The sequence below is a fragment of the Bos mutus genome, chromosome 8 (genome assembly GCF_027580195.1).
Source record: "Bos mutus isolate GX-2022 chromosome 8, NWIPB_WYAK_1.1, whole genome shotgun sequence".
Classification (NCBI taxonomy): Eukaryota; Metazoa; Chordata; class Mammalia; order Artiodactyla; family Bovidae; genus Bos; species Bos mutus.
In genome coordinates this window covers 38,126,119-38,146,602 of record NC_091624.1, presented here as the reverse complement: position 1 = coordinate 38,146,602, position 20,484 = coordinate 38,126,119, and the positions used below count along the sequence as shown (strand labels likewise).

The window sequence follows — 20,484 nt, the reverse complement described above, 5'->3', positions numbered from 1 at the left end:
TTTGGAACCAGTCAGTTGTTCCATGTCCAGTTCTAACTGTTGCCTCCTGACCTGCATACAGATCTCTCAAGAGGCAGGTCAGGTAGTCTGGTATTCCTATCTCTTTCAGAATTTTCCAATTTATTGTGATCCACAGAGTCAAAGGCTTTGGCATAGTCAATAAAGCAGAAATAGATGTTTTTCTGGAACTCTCTTGCTTTTTCAATGAGCACTGTTACTACTTAAGAATTTACAAGGGCTTCATGAGCTCTGTGCCAGGCAGAGACTGAGATATATTAATATATTTTCTAATCTCTTACACAGTCATTGTAGATCTTCAATAATAGTGGTGCCTCCTTTGCACAAAGCATGTGGTGAAAACAAAGCCAGACCACAGTGGTGCCTTGAGGGGTCTTTTGGGGGAAGTTAAGTGGCTCAGTAGTAAAGAACCCACCTGCCAATGCAGGAGACTCAGGTCCATCCCTGGGTCTAGAATATCCCCTGGAGAAGGAAATGGCAACCCACTCCAGTTTTCTTGTCTGGAGAATCCCATGGACTCGGAGGAGGCTGGTGGGCTACAGTCCATAGTATCGCAGAGTCAGAGACGATTGAAGCAACTTAGCATAGCACACACAGCACAATGACTTCACAACGTTAGAGCATCTCTCCCAAGCTTGATTTGTCTTTCCACAAGCCCAGAAGCCTTGTGCAGCAGAGAAGGAAGCGCCAAACCTGGAATTAGAGTGGCCACTTGCTGCTCCCACTTACGAGATTTATCCCCTCATCACATCTGAGCCATACACACCGGCCTTATTATAATAGGGAAAGTAAGCTATGTCCCACTTGTCCTCCTAAGAGGCATGGGGAAGGTGTAAGGAAAAATGCTAATCACTCCTTTTTAAAGTGGGAAGTGCCTCTTATCTGTCAGAAAGGCTATGGGAATCAGTCATGAGTGGGCTTTATAAGCTGGACAAAAACATGGGAGAACCATGTGTGTGGAGGAAATCCCCACCTTCCCCACCCATGGAATCAGGGAGACAGCCCCTGGTGTGTGATCTGGGAAGTTGGGGACACATTAGGAAAAGGACTCCAGGGTACACTGGCCCTGGGGGCTGTCCTGACTCCCTCATCACTGTCAGAGGCACCCAGCTGCCCATCCCTGTCACCTCACCCTGGGTCCTTTCTGAACACTGCATGGGTGGAGACCCACCAGTCTCACCCTCTACAGATTCCCAGGCAGACTCTTCCGTTTTTAAAAGGAGGTCAGTTTCACAGTCTACTTCCTCCATTATTTGCCCGTGGATTTTCACAGGTCTGGTGGTCAGACCACGCTCTTCTTCTTTTATTTTTCATGCATTTTAAAAATCTTTTCCATGAGCTTCCCTGGTGGCTCAGCGGTAAAGAATCCTCTTGCAATCCAGGTGATGCAGGTTCGATTCCTGGTCTGGGAAGATCCCCTAGAGAAGGAAATGGCAACCCACTCTAGTAGCCTTGCCTGGGAAATCCCATGGACAGAGGAGCCTAGTGGGTTACAGTCCCTGGGATCGCAAAAGAGTCAGACACAACTTAGCGACTACACAACAGCATTGAATATAGTTCCCTGTGCTCTATAGTAGGGCCTTATTGTTTATTGTCTGAGTCTGTTTCTCTTTCACAGATAGGTTCATTTGTGTGTATTTTAGAGTCTACCTATAAGTGACAATATGGTATTTGTCTTTTCTCTTTCTGAGTTGCTTCTCTCAGTATGATCACCTCTAGTTGCATGGGCCATACTCTTTTGTCTGCTACCCATTGGCCAGAACTCAGTTATTAGACTCCACTGACCCAAGGGGAAATGGAGGGAGTGAAGCCTGGCTATGACCCGAGGGGAGAGGGGGCCAGTAGGTCAGTCACCTCATCAGCTCAGGAGTCCATGGCACAACCTGGGGCTGTCTTGCAATACTTTGTGTGAACTCAGAGGTCTTGTGGACAGAAGCAGAGCCATCTCCCTTACTGTGTGTCTCTTACTTTCAGCTTCTCCAAACCGCAGCCCCCCAGCCCATCTCATGTGATCCAAGCACCATGACCCATGGATACGTGCCCATAAAGGTGAGTCCATGCGCTCTCGCTGTCAGCCGAGTCCTCTCCAACCAGCCCATGTACATTTGTGAAATCTCCTGGGGAGCTGCACACCCACCATTTATAGGGAAAAGGCCTTTCCCACAAGCATCCACCTTCTCTGGTGGCTCAGTGGTAAAGAATCCACCTGCCAATACAAGAGATATGGATTCGATCCCTGGATCAGGAAGATCCCCTGGAGAAGGAAATGGCAACGCACTCCAGTATTCTTGCTTGGGAAATCCCAAGGACAGGGGAGCATGGTGGGCTATAGAGTCCATGGGGTCAAAAAAGATTGGACATGACTTAGCAACTAAACAACAACACAACAAAAGCATCATTCCTCAAAACTTGACAACAGATGTGGGCCAGTGTGATCAGACTCCCACCAAACAACAGGCCATGTGGGGGCCTTGCTTGGCCTGCACATCCTGTGTGTCTGGCACTTAATTTCATTATTTCATCTGGCGGGTGTGATTGGGGCCTTCCTTTGTGTCAGGCATGAGCCAGATATGAAGGGTGCAGGGAGGCACCAGACCTGTCCTGGGGAAAATGCAGGGAAAAGAAAAAGAGGGAGATGGCCAGTTTTAAGCCCAGGGATCAGAGCTACGGCAAGACCAAGGCCATGTGCAGAGGGGCCCTGACTTCCGACCCAGTTGGCATACAGGACAGGGCTTTGGGACATCTACTCAGGTTCATTTTGGGATCTTTCTTCATTTGGCACTGTTACCACTTAAACTAAAAAAGCAAGTATAGCTATGGGTTAGCTGACACACAACAAAAAAAACCCCAACAGTTGCTTTGGAGCCGGAAAGAACCAGTTAGAATCCTGCATTGGCACTTACTAAGTCTACACATATGTGTACATTTCTTAATGTCCTGAACCTCAGTATACACAGCTATGTGATGTGACGGTGCTAATACCTGGTCTTGGTGTTCTTGTAAGGATTAACTGAAATATCCTGTGTTGATCATGGGGTGTTGTGCCTCATGCTCCACAAAGAAGAGAGCTGAGGACAAAGAGAGCAGGTGTCCTGAGCTGTGCGGGTCTGGGACCTGGGTGTGTGTGTGGGGGGGTGCCTGATGTCCTGGAGGAGAGCCACAGGGATATTCAGGGAGCATTGCTGTTTGCTCGGCACCTCAAGAAACAACCTAGATGAATGGAGGTCTTCCATGACCTCGGGACTTGTGCGGTCTGCAGTCTGCCAGGAAAATATTTCCCATGGTGACATCACAGGATATGGCCCTACTGGCAGTGACTCAGGTACTCAGAATGGGTGCTATGGGGATGGAGAAAGTGACTATAATGTAATTGCTGGGGATAAGGCTCAGTGGCGAAGCAGGCATCAGACAATGAGTGGGATTTGAACAGTGAGAAAGGGCGTTTCTGGTGAGCATCAGTGAGTGCGGTCCTGGGTACTCCTGGAGTGGTGAAGGTTTCATAAGCTCCCTCCAGACCTCATCTCTAATACTGAATCAGCATGAGGGCCTCCTTGCCTGGGGCTGGGGTCTGGGCTGTGACCCTGCGTCTCCAACCCAGTGGACAGTGTTTGTTCTCACAATCCTCCTGATGTTTGCATATCCAGCCAGTTTCAATAGATTCCTATTTGACCTTGAAGGAGTGTGATTCAGAGCTGCCTAACCACCTCCTCTGGCCTCACCCCAAACTTAAGGACTGGGGTAGTGGCCTCTGGGGATCCTAGGCTCTGAGGGTACTGTTGCCTTGATGCCAGTGAAACTCAAAGTGGGCTAATAATAGATCTCCGATTTCTGGCTTAATGACAGTTGTGTTAACAAGTTGTTCAAAGGATGGGAAAGTGCAGGTGTTTGCTGAGCTACTCAGCTGAAAGAACAAGCCTTTTAGTTAAGATCCATTAAGAACAGAGGGCGGTTAGGATCATTTGACTGAACAAAAGCACTGTAATATTTTTCAATATAAAGGAGTATAGAATTTAAAGTTCAATTCCTGGAAAAGGAAATGGCAACCCACTCCAGTATTCTTGCCCGGGAAAATCGCATAGACAGAGGAGCCTGGTGTGCTATAGTCCATGGGGTCGCCAAAGAGTCCAATGACTTAGCGACTAAATAACAATTTTACATGCAAAAGTCAAGTTTTACAAATTAAAGTATATTGCTGCTGCTAAGTCACTTCAGTCGTGTCCGACTCTGTGCGACCCCATAGATGGCAGCCCACCAGGCTCCCCCATCCCTGGGATTCTCCAGGCAAGAACACTGGAGTGGGTTGCCATTTCCTTCTCCAATGCATGAAAGTGAAAAGTGAAAGTGAAGTCGCTCAGTCGTGTCCGACTCTTAGCGACCCCATGCATATTAACTGTTGCCTAAACAAAAAAGTTCAATTCCCTTTCTTTGCCAAGTACTGAAGGAAAGACTATAGAACATATTCTGATTTAAAAAAAACAAAAAACAAAACTATTGTCCATGAAATAGTTTGTGAAACATCAGCCTGATATTTTCTTGAGCAAAATAGCTCATTGGGAATTATGAGTGAAACTTCCAGTTTGGAATGCCCACCTTGGAGTTGTATGACCTGCAGTGAAATAGAGTCATTCCAAGTAGATTTCCATAAGATGGAGCTTATTTTTTTTTTTCATTTATTTCCATTAGAAATTTAAAGATATGTATTTTGAGGAGAAAATAGGGTGCTTTGACTATATATTGCTTTAGCTCTTTTGCTTAGACCCTGCTGTAATGGTCAGGGTAGGCTCGATGCTGTAATAAGTAGCCCCACACTTCCAGTGGCTTGACTCCCAAGTTTGTTTCTGTCTGGCAGCGAAATCCGTTGTGGTTTGGGAATGGGCTCTCTCCTCACAGTCATTCAAGCACCCAGGCTTCTTCTTTTTGCAGGTTCTTCCTTCCTCACAGTCCAGTCCATTCGGGTACAGATAGGAAAAGTGAGGGGGAACCAGGTGCGAGAGAGGTTTATGGCCCAGATGGAACTCAGGGCTCTTGCACTCAGGCAGCACTGGCTAAGTCACACGGCCACACCCACTGCAACGAGGTTGGGAGAGGCCTGGAAAATGTCAGCAGAAGCCAAGGAGTAGAGAAGAAGGTGGATTTTCAGCCCGAGCAGTCTTAGGCACACCTGTGTAGTCCACCAAAGACCAGAAGTATAGCAGAGCTGGGGAAAAAAATTCATATTCAAGAGACAAACGGCTTTTAACGTAACAATCACGGTGTTCTGCACCTTCATCTGAATATTATGCCCTGCACGAGAGCAGCCCCCAGTTTACTTTATTTTTAATTAATTAATTGATTTTATTTTTGTTTATGCTGGGTCTTTGTTGCGGTTCGAGGGCTTTCTTTAGTTGCAGCAAGCAGGGGGCTACTCTGTAGTTGTGGTGCTCAGGCTTCTTGTTGCCATGGCTTCTCTTATTGCAGAGCATGGGCTCTAGGGTGCACGGCCTTCAGTAGCTGCAGCTCTTGGGCTCCAGAGTGCAGGCTCATTAGTTGTGGTGCACGGGTTTAGTTGCCCCGTGGCATGTGGGATCCTCCCAACCTCGGATGGAGCTGGTGTCCCTTGCATTGCAAGTAGGATTGTTAAGCACTAGACCACCAGGAAAGCCCCAGCCCCTAGTTTAAAATATGCAATACATATGGTACCAGAAACCCCGACAGGATATGAGGGCCTTTTAGGGAGGAAAGCAAAATCAGTTTGTTTTCCAACGTTCACTTCAATTCAGTTCAGTTCAGTCACTCAGTCATGTCCAACTCTTTGCGACCCCATTAGCCACCGCAGGCCAGGCCTCCCTGTCCATCACCAACTCCTGGAGCCTACCCAAATTCATGTCCATTGAGTCAGTGATGCCATCCAACCATCTCATCCTCTGTTGTGCCCTTTTCCTCCTGCCGTTAATCTTTCCCAGCATCAGGGTCTTTTCAAATGAGTCAGCTCTTCACATCAGGTGGCCAAAGTATTGGAGTTTCAACTTCAACATCAGTTCTTCCAATGAACACCCAGGACTGACCTCCTTTAGGATGGACTGGATGGATCTCCTTGCAGTCCAAGGGACTCTCAAGAGTCTTCTCCAACGCCACAGTTCAAAAGCATCAATTCTTCGGCCCTCAGCTTTCCTTATATTCCAACTCTCACATCCATACATGACTACTGGAAAAATCTTAGCCTTGACTAGACGGACCTTTGTTGGCAAAGTAATGTCTCTGCTTTTGAATATGCTGTCTAGGTTGGTCATAACTTTTCTTCCAAGGAGTAAGTGTCTTTTAATTTCATGGCTGCAATCACCATCTGCAGTGATTTTGGAGCCTAGAAAAATAAAATCAGCCACTGTTTCCCCATCTATTTGCCATGAAGTGATGGGACCAGATGCCATGATCTTAGTTTTCTGAATGTTGAGCTTTAAGCCAAATTTTTCACTCTCCTGTCTCACTTTCATCAAGAGGCTCTTTAGTTCTTCTTCATTTTCTGCCATAAAGGTGGTGTTATCTGCATATCTGAGGTTATTGATATTTCTCCCTGCAATCTTGATTCCAGCTTGTGCTTCATCCAGCCCAGCGTTTCTCATGATGTACTCTGCATATAAGTTAAATAAGCATGGTAACAATATACAGCCTTGACGTACTTCTTTTTCTATTTGGAACCAGTCTGTTGTTCCACGTCCAGTTCTAACTGTTGCTTCCTGACAGGTTTCTCAAGAGGCAGGTCAGGTGCTCTAGTATTCCCATCTCTTTCAGAATTTTCCACAGTTTATTGTGATCCTCATAGTCAAAGGCTTTGGCATAGTCAATAAAGCAGAAATAGATGTTTTTCTGGAACTCTCTTGCTTTTTCGATGATCCAGTGGATGTTGGCAATTTGATCTCTGGTTCCTCTGCCTTTTCTAAAACCAGCTTGAACATCTGGAAGTTCACGGTTCATGTATTGCTGAAGCCTGGGTTGGAGAGGTTTGAACATTACTTTACTAGCGTGTGGATGAGTGTAATTGTGCGGTAGTTTGAGCATTCTTTGGCATTTCCTTTCTTTAGGATTGACATTATGATCTTCTTTTCATGCTTTTCTTGTTCCAGTGAAGCTGCCTATTTCTGTTGCACAGTTTGACCATTTGTCTCTTCTCAGACATTTTCTTCTAACATTGGGGGTTTTCGCTGAGAAAGCCAGGCCAGGCGCAAGTGATCTGGCAGCATACTGAAATGGCCGTGTGGTCTGGGGAAGAGGTGTTGGTTCCCTCTGGCCTGCAGGCTGTGATCACTCCCTGTTCCCCTCTCTCTTCTACAGCCAGGGGTACGTCTGCATTTTGTGGAGCTGGGCTCTGGCCCTGTCGTGTGCCTCTGCCATGGATTTCCTGAGAGTTGGTTCTCTTGGCGGTATCAGGTAAGGGAAACTGGGAGAAACACCATGGTCAGGTGAGGGGAGGGAAGCATCTAGACAGTGTGACCCAGCCTTGGCTATCGTTAAGAAGCTGACACCTTGCTGTGGAGCATCGTCTCCCAAGGATGACCGTGATATCTCTGAAATATTGGGGTTGGAGATGGCTTCAGAGCTCAGAGGTGTGCTAGTTCCTATAATCTCTTTGCAGATTACATAAAGGTCGACTTCCTCAAGATGCTTTATGCCACCTGCTGGGAAGTGTCTGTAGTGATTATAAAAATCTGCAAGGTCTTTACTAGGAAAGCTACTCTCTCTCGTGTCGCAGTAGGTGCAGTGTACAAACCCTACCACCATCCATGGCAGCCCCATCCCAGTGAGATTCCAACCCCATGGCAAGGATTCCAGGTAGTATCATGTGGCACTTAGAATCAAGCCATTTATAAGAAGCAAAGAGGGAGTGTCCAAAAAAATACTAATGAGACCACACCAGAGGGGTTCTGAAATGTTTGTGCTCTAGATCCCTGCTCTGGCCCAGGCAGGTTTCCGGGTCCTAGCTGTGGACATGAAAGGCTACGGAGAGTCATCTGCTCCTCCTGGTGAGTTAGCTGTTTTACAGCTGTTCCTGTGTGAGTCATGCCCTCTGACTGTCTGAGCTCTCCAACTGTACTGTCTTCCCCTGGTCTCATGTCAGAGCAGGCAGCCCTTCCAGGAGGTCTGACTTACCCCATCCCCTCCCAGTTCCTGCAGTGTCCATGTCTGTGCACTTTGGGCCCCAGATGACTCTGGTCCTCATACTCTGAATGAATATAAGAAACTCAGCGTTCTGTGCCCCCAAGGGAGTCTCCTGTGAGTCAGTGAGGATATAAAGTGTAATTGGTACCATCTAGCTTTTTCCAGAAAAGGCAATGGCACCCCACTCCAGTACTCTTGCCTGGAAAATCCCATGGATGGAGGAGCCTGGTGGACCCCGAAGTCCATGGGGTCGCTAAGAGTCGGACAAGACTCAGCAACTTCACTTTCACTTTTCACTTTCCTACATTGGAGAAGGAAATGGCAACCCACTCCAGTGTTCTTGCCTGGAGAATCCCAGGAACGAGGGAGCTTCGTGGGCTGCCATCTATGGGGTCGCACAGAGTCGGACACGACTGAAGCGACTTGGCAGCAGCAGCAGCAGCTTCTTTTTCAGAGAAGGCAATGGCACCCCACTCTAGTACTCTTGCCTGGAAAATCCCATGGACGAAGGAGCCTGGTAGGCCGCAGTCCATGGGGTCGCAAAGAATCGGACATGACTGAGCGACTTCCCTTTCACTTTCATGCATTGGAGAAGGAAATGGCAACCCACTCCAGTGTTCTTGCCTGGAGAATCCCAGGGACGGGGGAGCCTGGTGCTGTCTCTGGGGTCGCACAGAGTCGGACATGACTGAAGCAACTTAGCAGCAGCAGCTTCTTTTTTCAGTTTGCAGAACTGAATCTCTGGACCATTAACCAGTGACTCCCCATTCTCCCTCCCCTCAGTTTCCATCAAGCTCCCTTCTGCTCTCTGATTCTATAAACTTCACCAGGTACCTCATCTAAGTGGATCATACAGTATCTATCCTTTTGTAATTGACTTATTTCACTTAGCATAATGTCATCAGGGTTCATCCATGTTATACCCTGTATCACAATTTCCTTCCTTTTTAAGGGTGAATAATATTCCATTGTGGGAGGCTCAGTAGATCAGTGATAAAAGAATATGCCTGACAATGCAGGAGCCTCAGGAGATGCAGGTTTGACTCTTGGGTGGGGGAGATCTCCTAGATGAGGGCATGGCAGCCCACTCTAGTATTCTTTCCAGAATAATCCCATGGACAGAGGAGCCTGGCGGGCTACAGTTCATAGGGTTACAAAGAGTCGGACACCACTGAGGGACTGAACACACACACACACAATATTTTGTTGTATGAATAGACCACAGTTTGTTTATACATGCATCCATTGATGGACATTGGGATGGCTTCACCTTTTGGCTATTGTGAATAATGCTGCAATTAACACGGGTGTACAAATATCTCTTTGCATCCCTTCTGTCAGTTCTTTGGCATATATACCCAGAAGTGGAATTGCTGAATCATACAGTAATTTGCAGGCCAGATTCTTACTTAATCCGGCATCTATGGGCCCTAGTGGGAGCCCATCCGAGGATGTCAGGGCCTGTGAACCCTTGAGACCACATGTGGGTTTATGAGCATTTCCCCTGGGAAGGGAGGAATCCATTATATTTTTAAGATTTTTTTTTAATTAGGGCAATTTTTAAAGTCTTTGTTGAATTTGTTACAACATTGCTTCTGTTTTATGTTTTTGGTTTTTTGGCCACAAGGCATGTGGGATCTTGGCTCCCTGACCAGATATCTAACCTGCACCCCCTGCATTGAAAGGCAAAGTCTTAAGCACTGGATTGCCCAAGAGTGCATTGTCTTTATCAGTGTCAGAGGGTTCCTCAGCCCCCAACCTTTAAGAATGCCATGTGGAGGAGGGAATGGGAAGCAGTCAGGTGTGCAGCAGAGTCGCTGGTCCCTCTGTCGTCAAGGATGCTCTTAGCAGCTTAGTGAGCCCAGGCAGTGGCTCACCACCCCTTTCCTGAGCTGCTGCAGCCACATTCACATCAGCCCTGCTATGCTGAGTTGGAAACCCGCTGACATGGGCTGGGGCTCTTAGGCATTCAGGGGCCACCTCCAGGCCACTCAGCCTATCATGGCAAGAGTGTGCCTCTAAGATTGTTCCCTAAATGTCATCATGTCAACTCAGCCTCAGCTTACTACCTCTTGAATGACACAGAAGCATTTTAGATAAAAGGAAGGATTCAGCTCTTTCTGCCGCCATCTTGGTTCCGCGTTCCCCGCACAAAATGCCTGGTGAAGCCACAGACACCGTCCCTGCTACAGAGCAGGAGTTGGCCACAGCCCCAGGCTGAGACAGGGTCTGGAACAGAATCTGATAGTGATGAATCAGTCCCAGAACTTGAGGAACAGGATTCTACACAGGCAACCACACAACAAGCTCAGCTGGCAGCAGCAGCTGAAATCGATGAAGAACCAGTCAGTAAAGCAAAACAGAGCCGGAGTGAAAAGAAGGCACGGAAGGCTATGTCCAAACTCGGTCTTCTACAGGTTACAGGGGTTACTAGAGTCACTATCCGGAAATCTAAGAATATCCTTTTTGTCATCACAAAACCAGATGTGTACAAGAGCCCAGGTTCAGATACCTACATTGTTTTTGGGGAAGCCAAGACTGAGGATTTATCTCAGCAAGCACAGTTAGCAGCTGCTGAGAAATTCAAAGTTCAAGGTGAAGCTGTCTCAAACATCCAAGAAAACACACAGACTCCAACTGTACAAGAGGAGAGTGAAGAGGAAGAGGTTGATGAAACAGGTGTGGAAGTTAAGAACATAGAATTGGTCATGTCACAAGCAAATGTGTCCAGAGCAAAGGCAGTCAGAGCCCTGAAGAACAACAGTAATGATATTGTAAATGCTATTATGGAATTAACAATGTAACCATCTGAAAAGAGGACCTTTTTTTGGTGTTTCAAAAGAGTAACTGCAGCTGGGTTTGAAATTTGTACTGTTTCTATCATTAATAAAGTTATGGCTTCTTGTTGGATGAACTAAAAAAAAAAAAGGAAGGACTCAGTCCAGATATTCAGGAAAGATGTCTAAGGGTATTTTCTTTAATTATTTAAGTGTTTATTTTCATTCATCTCTATTGTAATCTTCCCTGAATCCCTTGTACGGACTGTATCAATCTAATCATGTAATAAGATACGTTTTTTTTTGCTAAGGGGCCTTTTTAGTTTGTTGGTAACTGGGAGGGATTGGGGGCAGGAGGAGAAGGGGATGACAGAGGATGAGGTGGCTGGATGGCATCACCAACTCAATGGACATGAGTTTGGGTAAACTCCAGGAGTTGGTGATGGACAGGGAGGTCTGGCGTGCTGCGATTCATGGGGTTGCAAAGAGTCGGACATGACTGAGAGACTGAACTGAACTGAATTTTTAATCACACAAATTAAATTAAATTAAATGTTTCTTTTATTTATAATTGCAGAAATAGAAGAATATTCCTTGGAAGTGTTAAGCAAGGTAAGAAGGGTCTTTGGGTAACATCTGTAACTTATTTTCCATCCTGTGTTTTCATTGATAAAAGAAGTGTGATTTAAGTCCTAAGAATGCAGCATTTCACAACATTTGGGTATAAGTTCTTTCTGAAGGTTGAAATATTTTGAAATAATAGCCAACATTTACTGTATATCAAGTAGGTTTTCCCAGGTGGTACTAGTGGCAAAGAACCTGCCTGCCAAAGCTGGCGACGTAAGAGATGCTGGTTGGAATTCAGGGTTGGGAAGTTTCCCTGGAGAAGGACATAGCAACCCACTCCAGTATTCTTGCCTGGAGAATCCCATGGACAGAGGAGCCTGGCAGGCTATAGTCCATAGGGTTGCAAAGAGTTATGACTGAAGCAACTCAGCATGCACGCACACCCTGTATATCAAGTATTTTTCTAAGTGTTTGATGGAAAAGGAAATTGAGTACAAGGAGTCATATAATTTGCCTGAGGTCAACAGTTTTAGAGCCAGGTTTGAATTCTATAGTAGCTCCCCTGATCCTGCTCTTAACTACTCCACCATATCAACTTTCTATCCTGAGAATTTTTAAAAATCACTTTATTTTGGTAAAGACATTTTTGGTCAGACCCTGGGAGTGGGTGTGTGGACTGGAGACTGCAGTGGTCTTCCTATTCTAAGGCATAAGCACCATTAGGAGGGGGACCCTCATCTCAGAGCTTGCTCCCAAACCTCCATCAGCCCTAGAGCAAAAGCAAAGGCTGGAGGGACCGGGAGGAAGAAACAGCCTCCTGTGTGGCCTGGAAACTGGTGATGCCACTGATTATGCTAAAATACAAATGCTTATTACTGGCAGGATGAGGGGACTGTGGCCTGCCCAGGTATAAGCCTACCTGTTATACAGAAAAAGTACACTTAGTGAGTTTTCCAGTGGATAGTTATCTGGGTAGACCCCTGAGAATATGTATGGATCCAGGACCTTCCTTCTGGAAATGATTTCCCCAGGACCAGAGATCCTTCAGGGAACTGTGAGAATGATGCTGTTTCTTGTTAGAAATGAAGTGGTCCCAGGAACAGCACAGGATTCTGGCTGCCCTGGAATTAGTGACCCTGACTTCACTCTAGCCTGTGAACAGCCTCTGTAAGTTGCCAAAAAGCAAAGCCCACGCTCTGAGTTGCTTCCAAAGCAGAGTTGTGGACTCGGCAAACAGTGCCCGTGCTCAGGCAAGTCTGAGGAACCAGTCTGAGAACCATAAATTAAGGGAATGATAAAGAAAGAAGGAAGTGGAGAGATGCTATGAATAAAACTTTAGTGCTGAGGGAGTGGTATGGACAGTATCAGCTAGGAGGAGAAGGTAAAGGGGTTCCTGTGTTTATTTCATTTCCCACATTCCTCCTTAATCACTTTTCTTGCTGATGGGGGACTCAGTTCACCCCAGTCACTGTAGCTGGACCACAGTTCTGCACCCTTCACCCCTTGGAGATGCTCTTACATCAGACAGTCTGTTGGTTCCTCATCGGGAACCTCATGGGTGCTGCCACTTTGCACGTCATGGAGTTTCTGGGAATCTCTCAGCTAAATTCCCCATTAGTGTATGCATTAGTCGGCTCGAGCTTACATGACAAGACACCACAGACCAGAGGGCTTAAACCACAGAAATGTATTTCTCCTCTTTCTTGAGGCTGAAAGTCTGGGATCTGGTTCCAGTAGGCTCAAGTTCTCGTGAGGGACCCCCTGGCCTGCAGGTGACTGCCGTCTTGCTGTGTCTTCACATGGCAGGGAGAGAGAACAACTCTGGGGCTATTCTTATAAGAACACTAATCTTACTGGCTCAGGGCCCCACCCTTATGGGCTCTGTATATGCAGCTCTGTAGACTTACTGTACTGAGCAGAGGCCCTTTGTGTTGGCTCAGACAGAGATGGTGTGACAAGTTACCTGGGAGTCTTTTTGGAGGAGTGGGGCTGAGAAACAGGAAGCCATAGTTGTTTTCCCTTTTATATTGGATTAAGGCTCATCCTAATGATCCCATTTAACTTCATCACTTTTTAAATGACTCTACTTTCAGATATTTAATACAGCCATATTCTGGGTTAGGGGAATTTGGGGATGGGATTGTGGTTGGGGAGGACACAATTCAGACTGTAAAAAAGGCAAACACAGTAATTCTAATCTTTAAACTGCTGAGTTGGATGGCTATAGTTCTGATTTTGCTGTGTGCTTTCTTTCTTAGGACATGATCACCTTCCTGGATAAGTTGGTAAGTTAATTATCTTGAACTGATCTCTTTGGAGAATTCTGTTTGGGGCTGGGCAGTTAAAGAAAAGATATAATCCTAGAAGATGTCATCTGTCAGAGCTCTCAAGGGAGTGGCACAGGCCAGGCAAGTGGGGGTGGTGGGTGGGAAGGGACCACAAAGACAGGTTTGGAGAATACACAGATGAATTTGTTTTGCTTCTTGTTTTATGAAAAGCATCTTCCGAAGGATAGGATATCTTTGTTGGCTTTAAGCCAGGTGGAGAGGCTTAGTGCCAAGTTAAGAAGTTTGGAAAATATCCTAATATTCCCACAGTGCTTCCCAGGTGGCTCCGTGGTAAGGGATCCGCCTGCCAATGCAGGGATGTGGGTTTGACCCCTGAGTCAGAAAGATCCCCTGGAGAAGGAAAATGACAGTCTACTCCAGTATTCTTGCCTGGGAAATCCCATGGACAGAGGAGTCTGGCAGGCTACAGCCCATGGGGTCACAAAAGAGTTGGACGTGACTTAGCAACTGAACAACAATATTACACAACTTTTTAAAAGTTACACCCCTTTTGAAATATTTAAAATCTAATGCCTTCATTTAACGTGGTTTAGAATGTTTGAGCGTATAATGAGGCTCAAGGTCTATTGGAGGTCGAACCTTTTGCCATCTTGGGCCTAGTACATTCTAACAGATTTTTGTGATATCCTGTTCTTAATGGTTGTATCATTCTTTTAATGATTGTGTCCTGCCCACTTCCTTCCAGTGAGGCTGGGAAGGATCTGAAGGCCCTAAATGTGATCAGTAGGTAGGATAGAGGAGGGAGCCCAATTTTAGGTTGGGGGCTGTGTGCATGCTAAGTCACTTTGGTAGTGTCCAACTCTTTGCAACACTATGGACTAGCCCACCAGGCTCCTCTGTCCATGGGATTTTCCAGGCAAGAATACTGGAGTGGGTTGCCATGCCCTCCTTCAGGGGATCTTCCTGACCCAGGGAAGCATCTCTTATGTCTCCTGCATTGTCAGGTGGATTCTTTACCACTAGCACCACCTGGGAAGTCCTTAGGCTGGGGGACCTGGGTCTGACCTCCACCTGGGACCTCCACCACTTATCATCCGTGCAGCATGGGCAAGTCTCTTGACCACTGTGAACCATCTTTCATTTGCAAAATGTGCGTTAGAAGACAAAGAGCCTGTGACACAGTAGGTCTTCCATGGAAGGGAGTGTGGTCATTCGTGGTTACAGCAGCAGAGAAGAGGAAGTTCCAGGGAGAAATCAGGAGATATAAGATGCTTTTGAGGCTCTCCTGGCTACTTAGGGGAGAGAAGATCCCAAAAGAATGGGGAACAGAATAATAACCACTCAGTGTGAGATGAGCACAGGAGGGGAGGGGAGTCATTCTAACTTTAAGACAAATAGGAGGAAAGAAGGTGAAAAAAATTTTGATTGGAGAGAAGGTAGAGAGGGAATTCATGGCCAGTGGCCTCAGTCTTCCAAGAAGATTTAAAAGGCCAGTTGTTTGTGTGGCAGGTCTGTGGGGCCCACACGTGGGGACAGAGGTTTCAAGACAGTGGACATTGGAAGTAGTTGCTATGGTTGGACCTCAAGGGAGAACCAGGCCTTCAGCTCTCAGCACCTATCCCTCATCCCAGGAACCTGCTCACACTCTTCCCCTTTCTTTGTCCTCCTAGGGCATCTCTCAGGCTGTGTTCATTGGCCACGACTGGGGCGGCATGCTGGTGTGGACCATCGCTCTCTTCCACCCCGAGAGAGTGAGGTAATTAGGCAATGGGCATCAAGAGTTTGGGTCAGACCAGACTTGAATTCCCTAAAATCCTTTCTCAGGTCTTGAGTTCCAAAAAACATCTTGAAAATGGTAAGTTGTTATCTGAGAAGGTAAAACCTTATTCCCTTAGCTCACTGGTGTGTGAGTAGAATTGAAAAAATTTTTCACAACTTGAGTGTTGTAAGTTTTATTTGCAGCAAAGTGAGGACTGCAGCCTGGAGACAGTGTCTCAGATAGCTCTGAGAAACTGCTCTGAGGAGGTGAGGGGGGGCCAGGTTGTATAGCAGTTTTGCAGCAGATGGCAGATGTATGGCAGAAACCAGCATCATATTGTCAAGCAAGTATCTTCCAATAATTTTTTTTAAGTTGATTGTTAATTAAAGAAAACGAGATATCTCAAGTTAAGGGAATTAAGCACTTTCCCATGTATGGAAAGATGCTTCCCATGTATGGGAAGATGCAAGAGTCTGGGCTCACTGAAACCATTCCTTTGACATGCACTTCAGCTGTCTGAGGCCAGCATGCTGTGTTTTTACATCCTGAGTTTTCTCAGGGCTCAACTTAGGGAGTGGCTTCAGTCTGATGGCTCCTAGATGGTAGGTATTCTTTCTTTCCTGAGTTCCGTCAGGGCTTACCTGCTCACTTTGGAGGGTTGCAGTTGCTGATGACTGCGACATCCTTTGTTTACTGATATGGCAGAAAATATTCCATTTCTTAATAGGGACAGTTTAATGAGCTAATGTCTTAGGCACCAGGCCTGTCCCAGTCACCAGTAATGCAGGGAATAATGCAGCACCCTAGTAGCCAGAATGCAGGACAATGAGGGTGGGCTTTGAGGGGAGTGGGTGAGGTAGCAGGGATGTCAGCTTCATAGAATTGAGGACCAGGAAAGACTTTAGCCCTGGTTGGAGTCAGAAAATGCAGCTTTCGATTTTGCCCTAAACTGGCTGTGTGACAACTCACTTCACACATTAGGCCCTGGTTTCTTCAACCACAAAGTGGTGATTGCCACTCCTGCCCAACTCTTCCAGGGCTTCCCAGGTGGCTCTGTGGTAGAGAATCTGCCTGATAATATAGGAGCTGCAGGAGACACAGGTTCAGTCCCTGGGTGGCAAGATCCCCTGGGGGAAGAAATGGCAACCCACCCCAGTATTCTTGTCTGGAGAATCCCATGGACAGAGGAGCCTGGAGGGCTATAGTCCAGGGGGTTGCAAAGAGCTGGCACAACTAAATGACTGAACACATACACACACACATGGCTACTTCCCCTGCAAAATGCTGTACAGAAGTCAGGTTGGAGTGATATTTCATGATCATGATCACATCACTCATAATCATTTTGAGAATGGCATTTCAGGGCACCCATGGGAGCTTTCATATGACCTGTTTTGAACCTGGAGGGTCAGATGGTCTTTGTGGCCACACACCACTTGAGTTGGTAACTGCAGTTAAAGCCTGTCTGACCTCCCATTTCAGCCTTCTATCTTAGCAAATTAACTAAAACATCATCCTTAGGAGTCCTCTGTGTTTCCCTAACTAACCCAATTACTTTTTGTTTGGCAGACTTTATACAAATGGAAACACTTGAGAAATTTTAAAAATGTTTATGCTCAGTTCAACCCCAGTTCAAACGGTTGGGTGATCTCAAAGACCAGAAAAAAATCAAACATTTCCTAAAATAGTTTTAAAGTTTTTGTGCTCTGTTCTTCTGATCTCTTTAGCTTCTCTCTCTGTTTTCTCTCTCTCATTCAAAAGCAAGGTAAGAAATCAGCTCTCAAGAATCAGTTTCACCAAAAAGTTACTCTGCAGACCGTGTTAGGGGCTTCTTCTTCTTCTTTTTTTATTTATTGGACTGCACCGGGCCTTAGTTGTGACTTAGTTGCCCTCAGCACGTGGGGTCCTAGTTCCCCGACCAGGGATTGAACCCACAGACCCTGCATTGGAAAGCAGACTCTTAACCACTGGGTCACCAGGGAAGTCCCTGGATGCTTCTTGAAGGGAACAAAAAGAAATAGAGCAACAACATATGGTCTCCACATTGCTGTTCTATTAAACTTAGTCTCTCTCTCTTTGTCTCTTTCTCTCCTGTGAGAATTTTAAAAGATTTAACATGAGCCAAGTGAAATTTTGTGCATAATAACATCAGATCTGAAACACGCAGGCGTGCTCTGGTTTCCTGTTTCTTTTCTCCCTGTGCTGTTTCCACCATGTCTGCTGTTGGTTCTGGGGTAGTAGCTTCTCCTCCATCTGCTCTCATCAAATCAGCCCTGTTACCTTATTCCTGGGAGGTTGTAAGGGAGCTGAGACCGTCTCAGGGTCTCACATCTCTGGGTCTCCAGAGAATAGGACTGCACATCTCTGGGTCTGGGAGCATCTTTTATTAAAAAATATTGTTGATAGCACTAATCTCTGCCTTTCTATTCAGACAATGAGTGAAGGAAAAAGAAAAGGTAACATTTGATGTGGAATATTTCTTTGAATCATGGTTTTGCCATTCTACTCAAATAAGCTTTGAGGACCTATTTAAAATAAGGATGTACTCCCTTGTTTGTTTTATATCCTTTCTAAAGATGCTGCTGCCAGGAGGCTATGGTTCAGCTTTTTCTAATCTTAATGCAGTTTATATGTACTAAGTAGTCTTTAAGTATTTACGTGCTATCATCTCATTTAGTGATGGTTTTTTAATATGGAATAAATAGTGTGTCAAGGTGATTAAAAAGAAAACCCCATTCCGTCCAAAGTATTTAGTAAAAGTTATAGTTTCTTGACTTGTGACTTAAATAGCACTTAAAATGGGTTCACTATGGTATCATTAGAAACCTATAGGCATAAATATAACTTATTTGTACCATCATATCAGATCAGTCGCTCAGTCATGTCCGACTCTTTGCAACCCCATGAATTGCAGCATGCCAGGCCTCCCTGTCCATCACCAACTCCCAGAGTTCACCGAGACTCACGTCCATCGAGTCAGAGATGCCATCCAGCCATCTCATCCTCTGTCGTCCCCTTCTCCTCCTGCCCCCAATCCCTCCCAGCATCAGAGTTTTTTCCAATGAGATTTGTACCATAACTTGCACTAATCATGGCTATTGAACCTTTGAAATGTGGCCAGTTTGAATTGAGATTACTATAAGTAGAAAATGCCTTCCAGATTCCAAAGACTTAGTATGAAAAAAAGAATGTAAAATAGCTTCTTAATAATTCTCAATATTGATTACATATTAAATTATTAATATTTTGATATATTAGGTTAAATATTAACATTTCAGTTAACATTAAATTAAAATTAATATCAAATTAATTAATATTAAATAATGTTTAAAATTAACCTCACATATTCCTCTTTACTGGTTTTAATTTGGCTACTGTGCTGTGCTTAGTTAGTCAGTCATGTCCAATTCTTTGTGACCCTGTGGACTGTAGCCTGCCAGGCTCCTATATCCATGGGGATTCTCCAGGCAAGAATATTGGAGTGGGTTGCCATCCCCTCCTCCAGGGGAATCTTCCCAACCCAGGAATTGAACCCAGGTCTCCTGCACTGCAGGCTACTAGAAAATTTTAATCATGTATGGTTTGAATTATATTTCTATTGGCTGGTATGGAGTAAGCCTTACCAGTCTTTCCTCTGATTATTTCTTTTGCCCTGATTATCCCATTGCTCCTATTTTATATATAAAATATGTATATTTTTTATATATCTGTTTTTTAATAATTTCATATATCTGGGTTTTTTTAATGGGATTTTTTTTAACTGTTTATTTGGCGGGCGTGGGTCATGCCTAGTGGCATGTGGGTTGTTAGCTCCCTGACCAGGGGTCACACCCACACCCCTTGCATTGGAAGCACAGAGCTTTAACCAGTGGACCACCAAGAGAATCCCCTATATATCTGTTTCTTTCATAGGAAGTTTCCCCAAGGTAAGAGTGGGATATGGAATTCTTGCCAACCAGTCAAGCTAACTGTATTCCTGGCCAACTTCTGTTAGTTCTGCATTCATGGGGTCTTTCAAATTCACGCTCTCTTTTATTCCTATGGGAAGCCTAGTAATTCAGTTGGTAAAGAATCTGCCTGCAATGCAGGAGACCCAGGTTTGATCCCTGGGTGAGGAAGATTCCCTGAAGAAGAAAATGGCAACCCACTCCAATATTCCTCCCTGGGAACTCCCGTGGACAGAGGAGCCTGGCTGGCTACAGTCCATGGGATTGCAAAGAGTCAGACATGACTGAGCACACATGCATGTATCTGTCTAGGCTTCCTATTAGACCATAGTAAGCTCCTGGAGTATTGGTTTTATGTTTTCTCTCCCCTAGTATGTGGCATGGAATTGCACTCAACACAGAGGAAACAGTGAGTGAAGGAAGGAAGGAAATATGACTGTGTTTTTAAAATCTAGAGAAAGATTATGCTATGCACTTATTCTAATCAAGATAGATATACTGCATGTAACATACATGAGGGCATGCTTGTGTGCATGTCTTTGTCGAAGGCAAGTAGGTGAGAAATACTGCAGTTATGGTTGCTGGGGAGAAGGGATAGTTAGGAACTTTGGGAAGGTCGTGTACACACTGCTATATTTAAAATGTATAACCAACAAGAACCTACTGTACAGCACAGGGAACTCTGCTCAATGTTATGCAGCAGCCTGGATGGGAGGGGAATTTGGGGGAAAATGGATGCCTGTATATGTAAGGCTGAGCCCCTTTGCTGTCCACCTGACACTACCGCAACATTGTTAATTGGTCATACCTCAATAAAAAATGTCTTTGGTTTTGTATTGGGGTATATAAAATAAATAAAAATTAAATTAAAAAAAAAAACATTGGACTGGAAAGTCAAGAAGGGTGGTTTAGTTTTAGGTCCTGTTGTCTATGCACTGCTGAAGTGAGATCATGTATGTGGCACTCCCCCACTCCGATCTACGTTTTGATACATA

At 45.4% G+C, this 20,484-nt stretch overlaps 1 protein-coding gene and 1 pseudogene across 2 annotated transcripts in view; both read left to right on the top strand.

Moving 5' to 3' along the window:
* EPHX2 (epoxide hydrolase 2) overlaps positions 1 to 20,484 on the top strand; it is a 91,555-nt gene that overhangs the window by 51,287 nt on the left and 19,784 nt on the right. The window contains exons 6-11 of one of the 2 annotated variants that reach the window (XM_070375479.1): positions 1,993 to 2,067; positions 7,327 to 7,422; positions 7,955 to 8,015; positions 11,506 to 11,540; positions 13,754 to 13,780; positions 15,454 to 15,539. In XM_070375479.1, the coding sequence (XP_070231580.1) occupies positions 1,993 to 2,067; positions 7,327 to 7,422; positions 7,955 to 8,015; positions 11,506 to 11,540; positions 13,754 to 13,780; positions 15,454 to 15,539 (380 nt within the window). Of the gene's footprint in view, positions 1 to 1,992; positions 2,068 to 7,326; positions 7,423 to 7,936; positions 8,016 to 11,505; positions 11,541 to 13,753; positions 13,781 to 15,453; positions 15,540 to 20,484 lie in introns of both variants that reach the window. The other variant, XM_005903008.3, reaches the window with a different exon arrangement.
* LOC102267532 (nascent polypeptide-associated complex subunit alpha pseudogene) lies at positions 10,307 to 11,061 on the top strand (annotated as a pseudogene).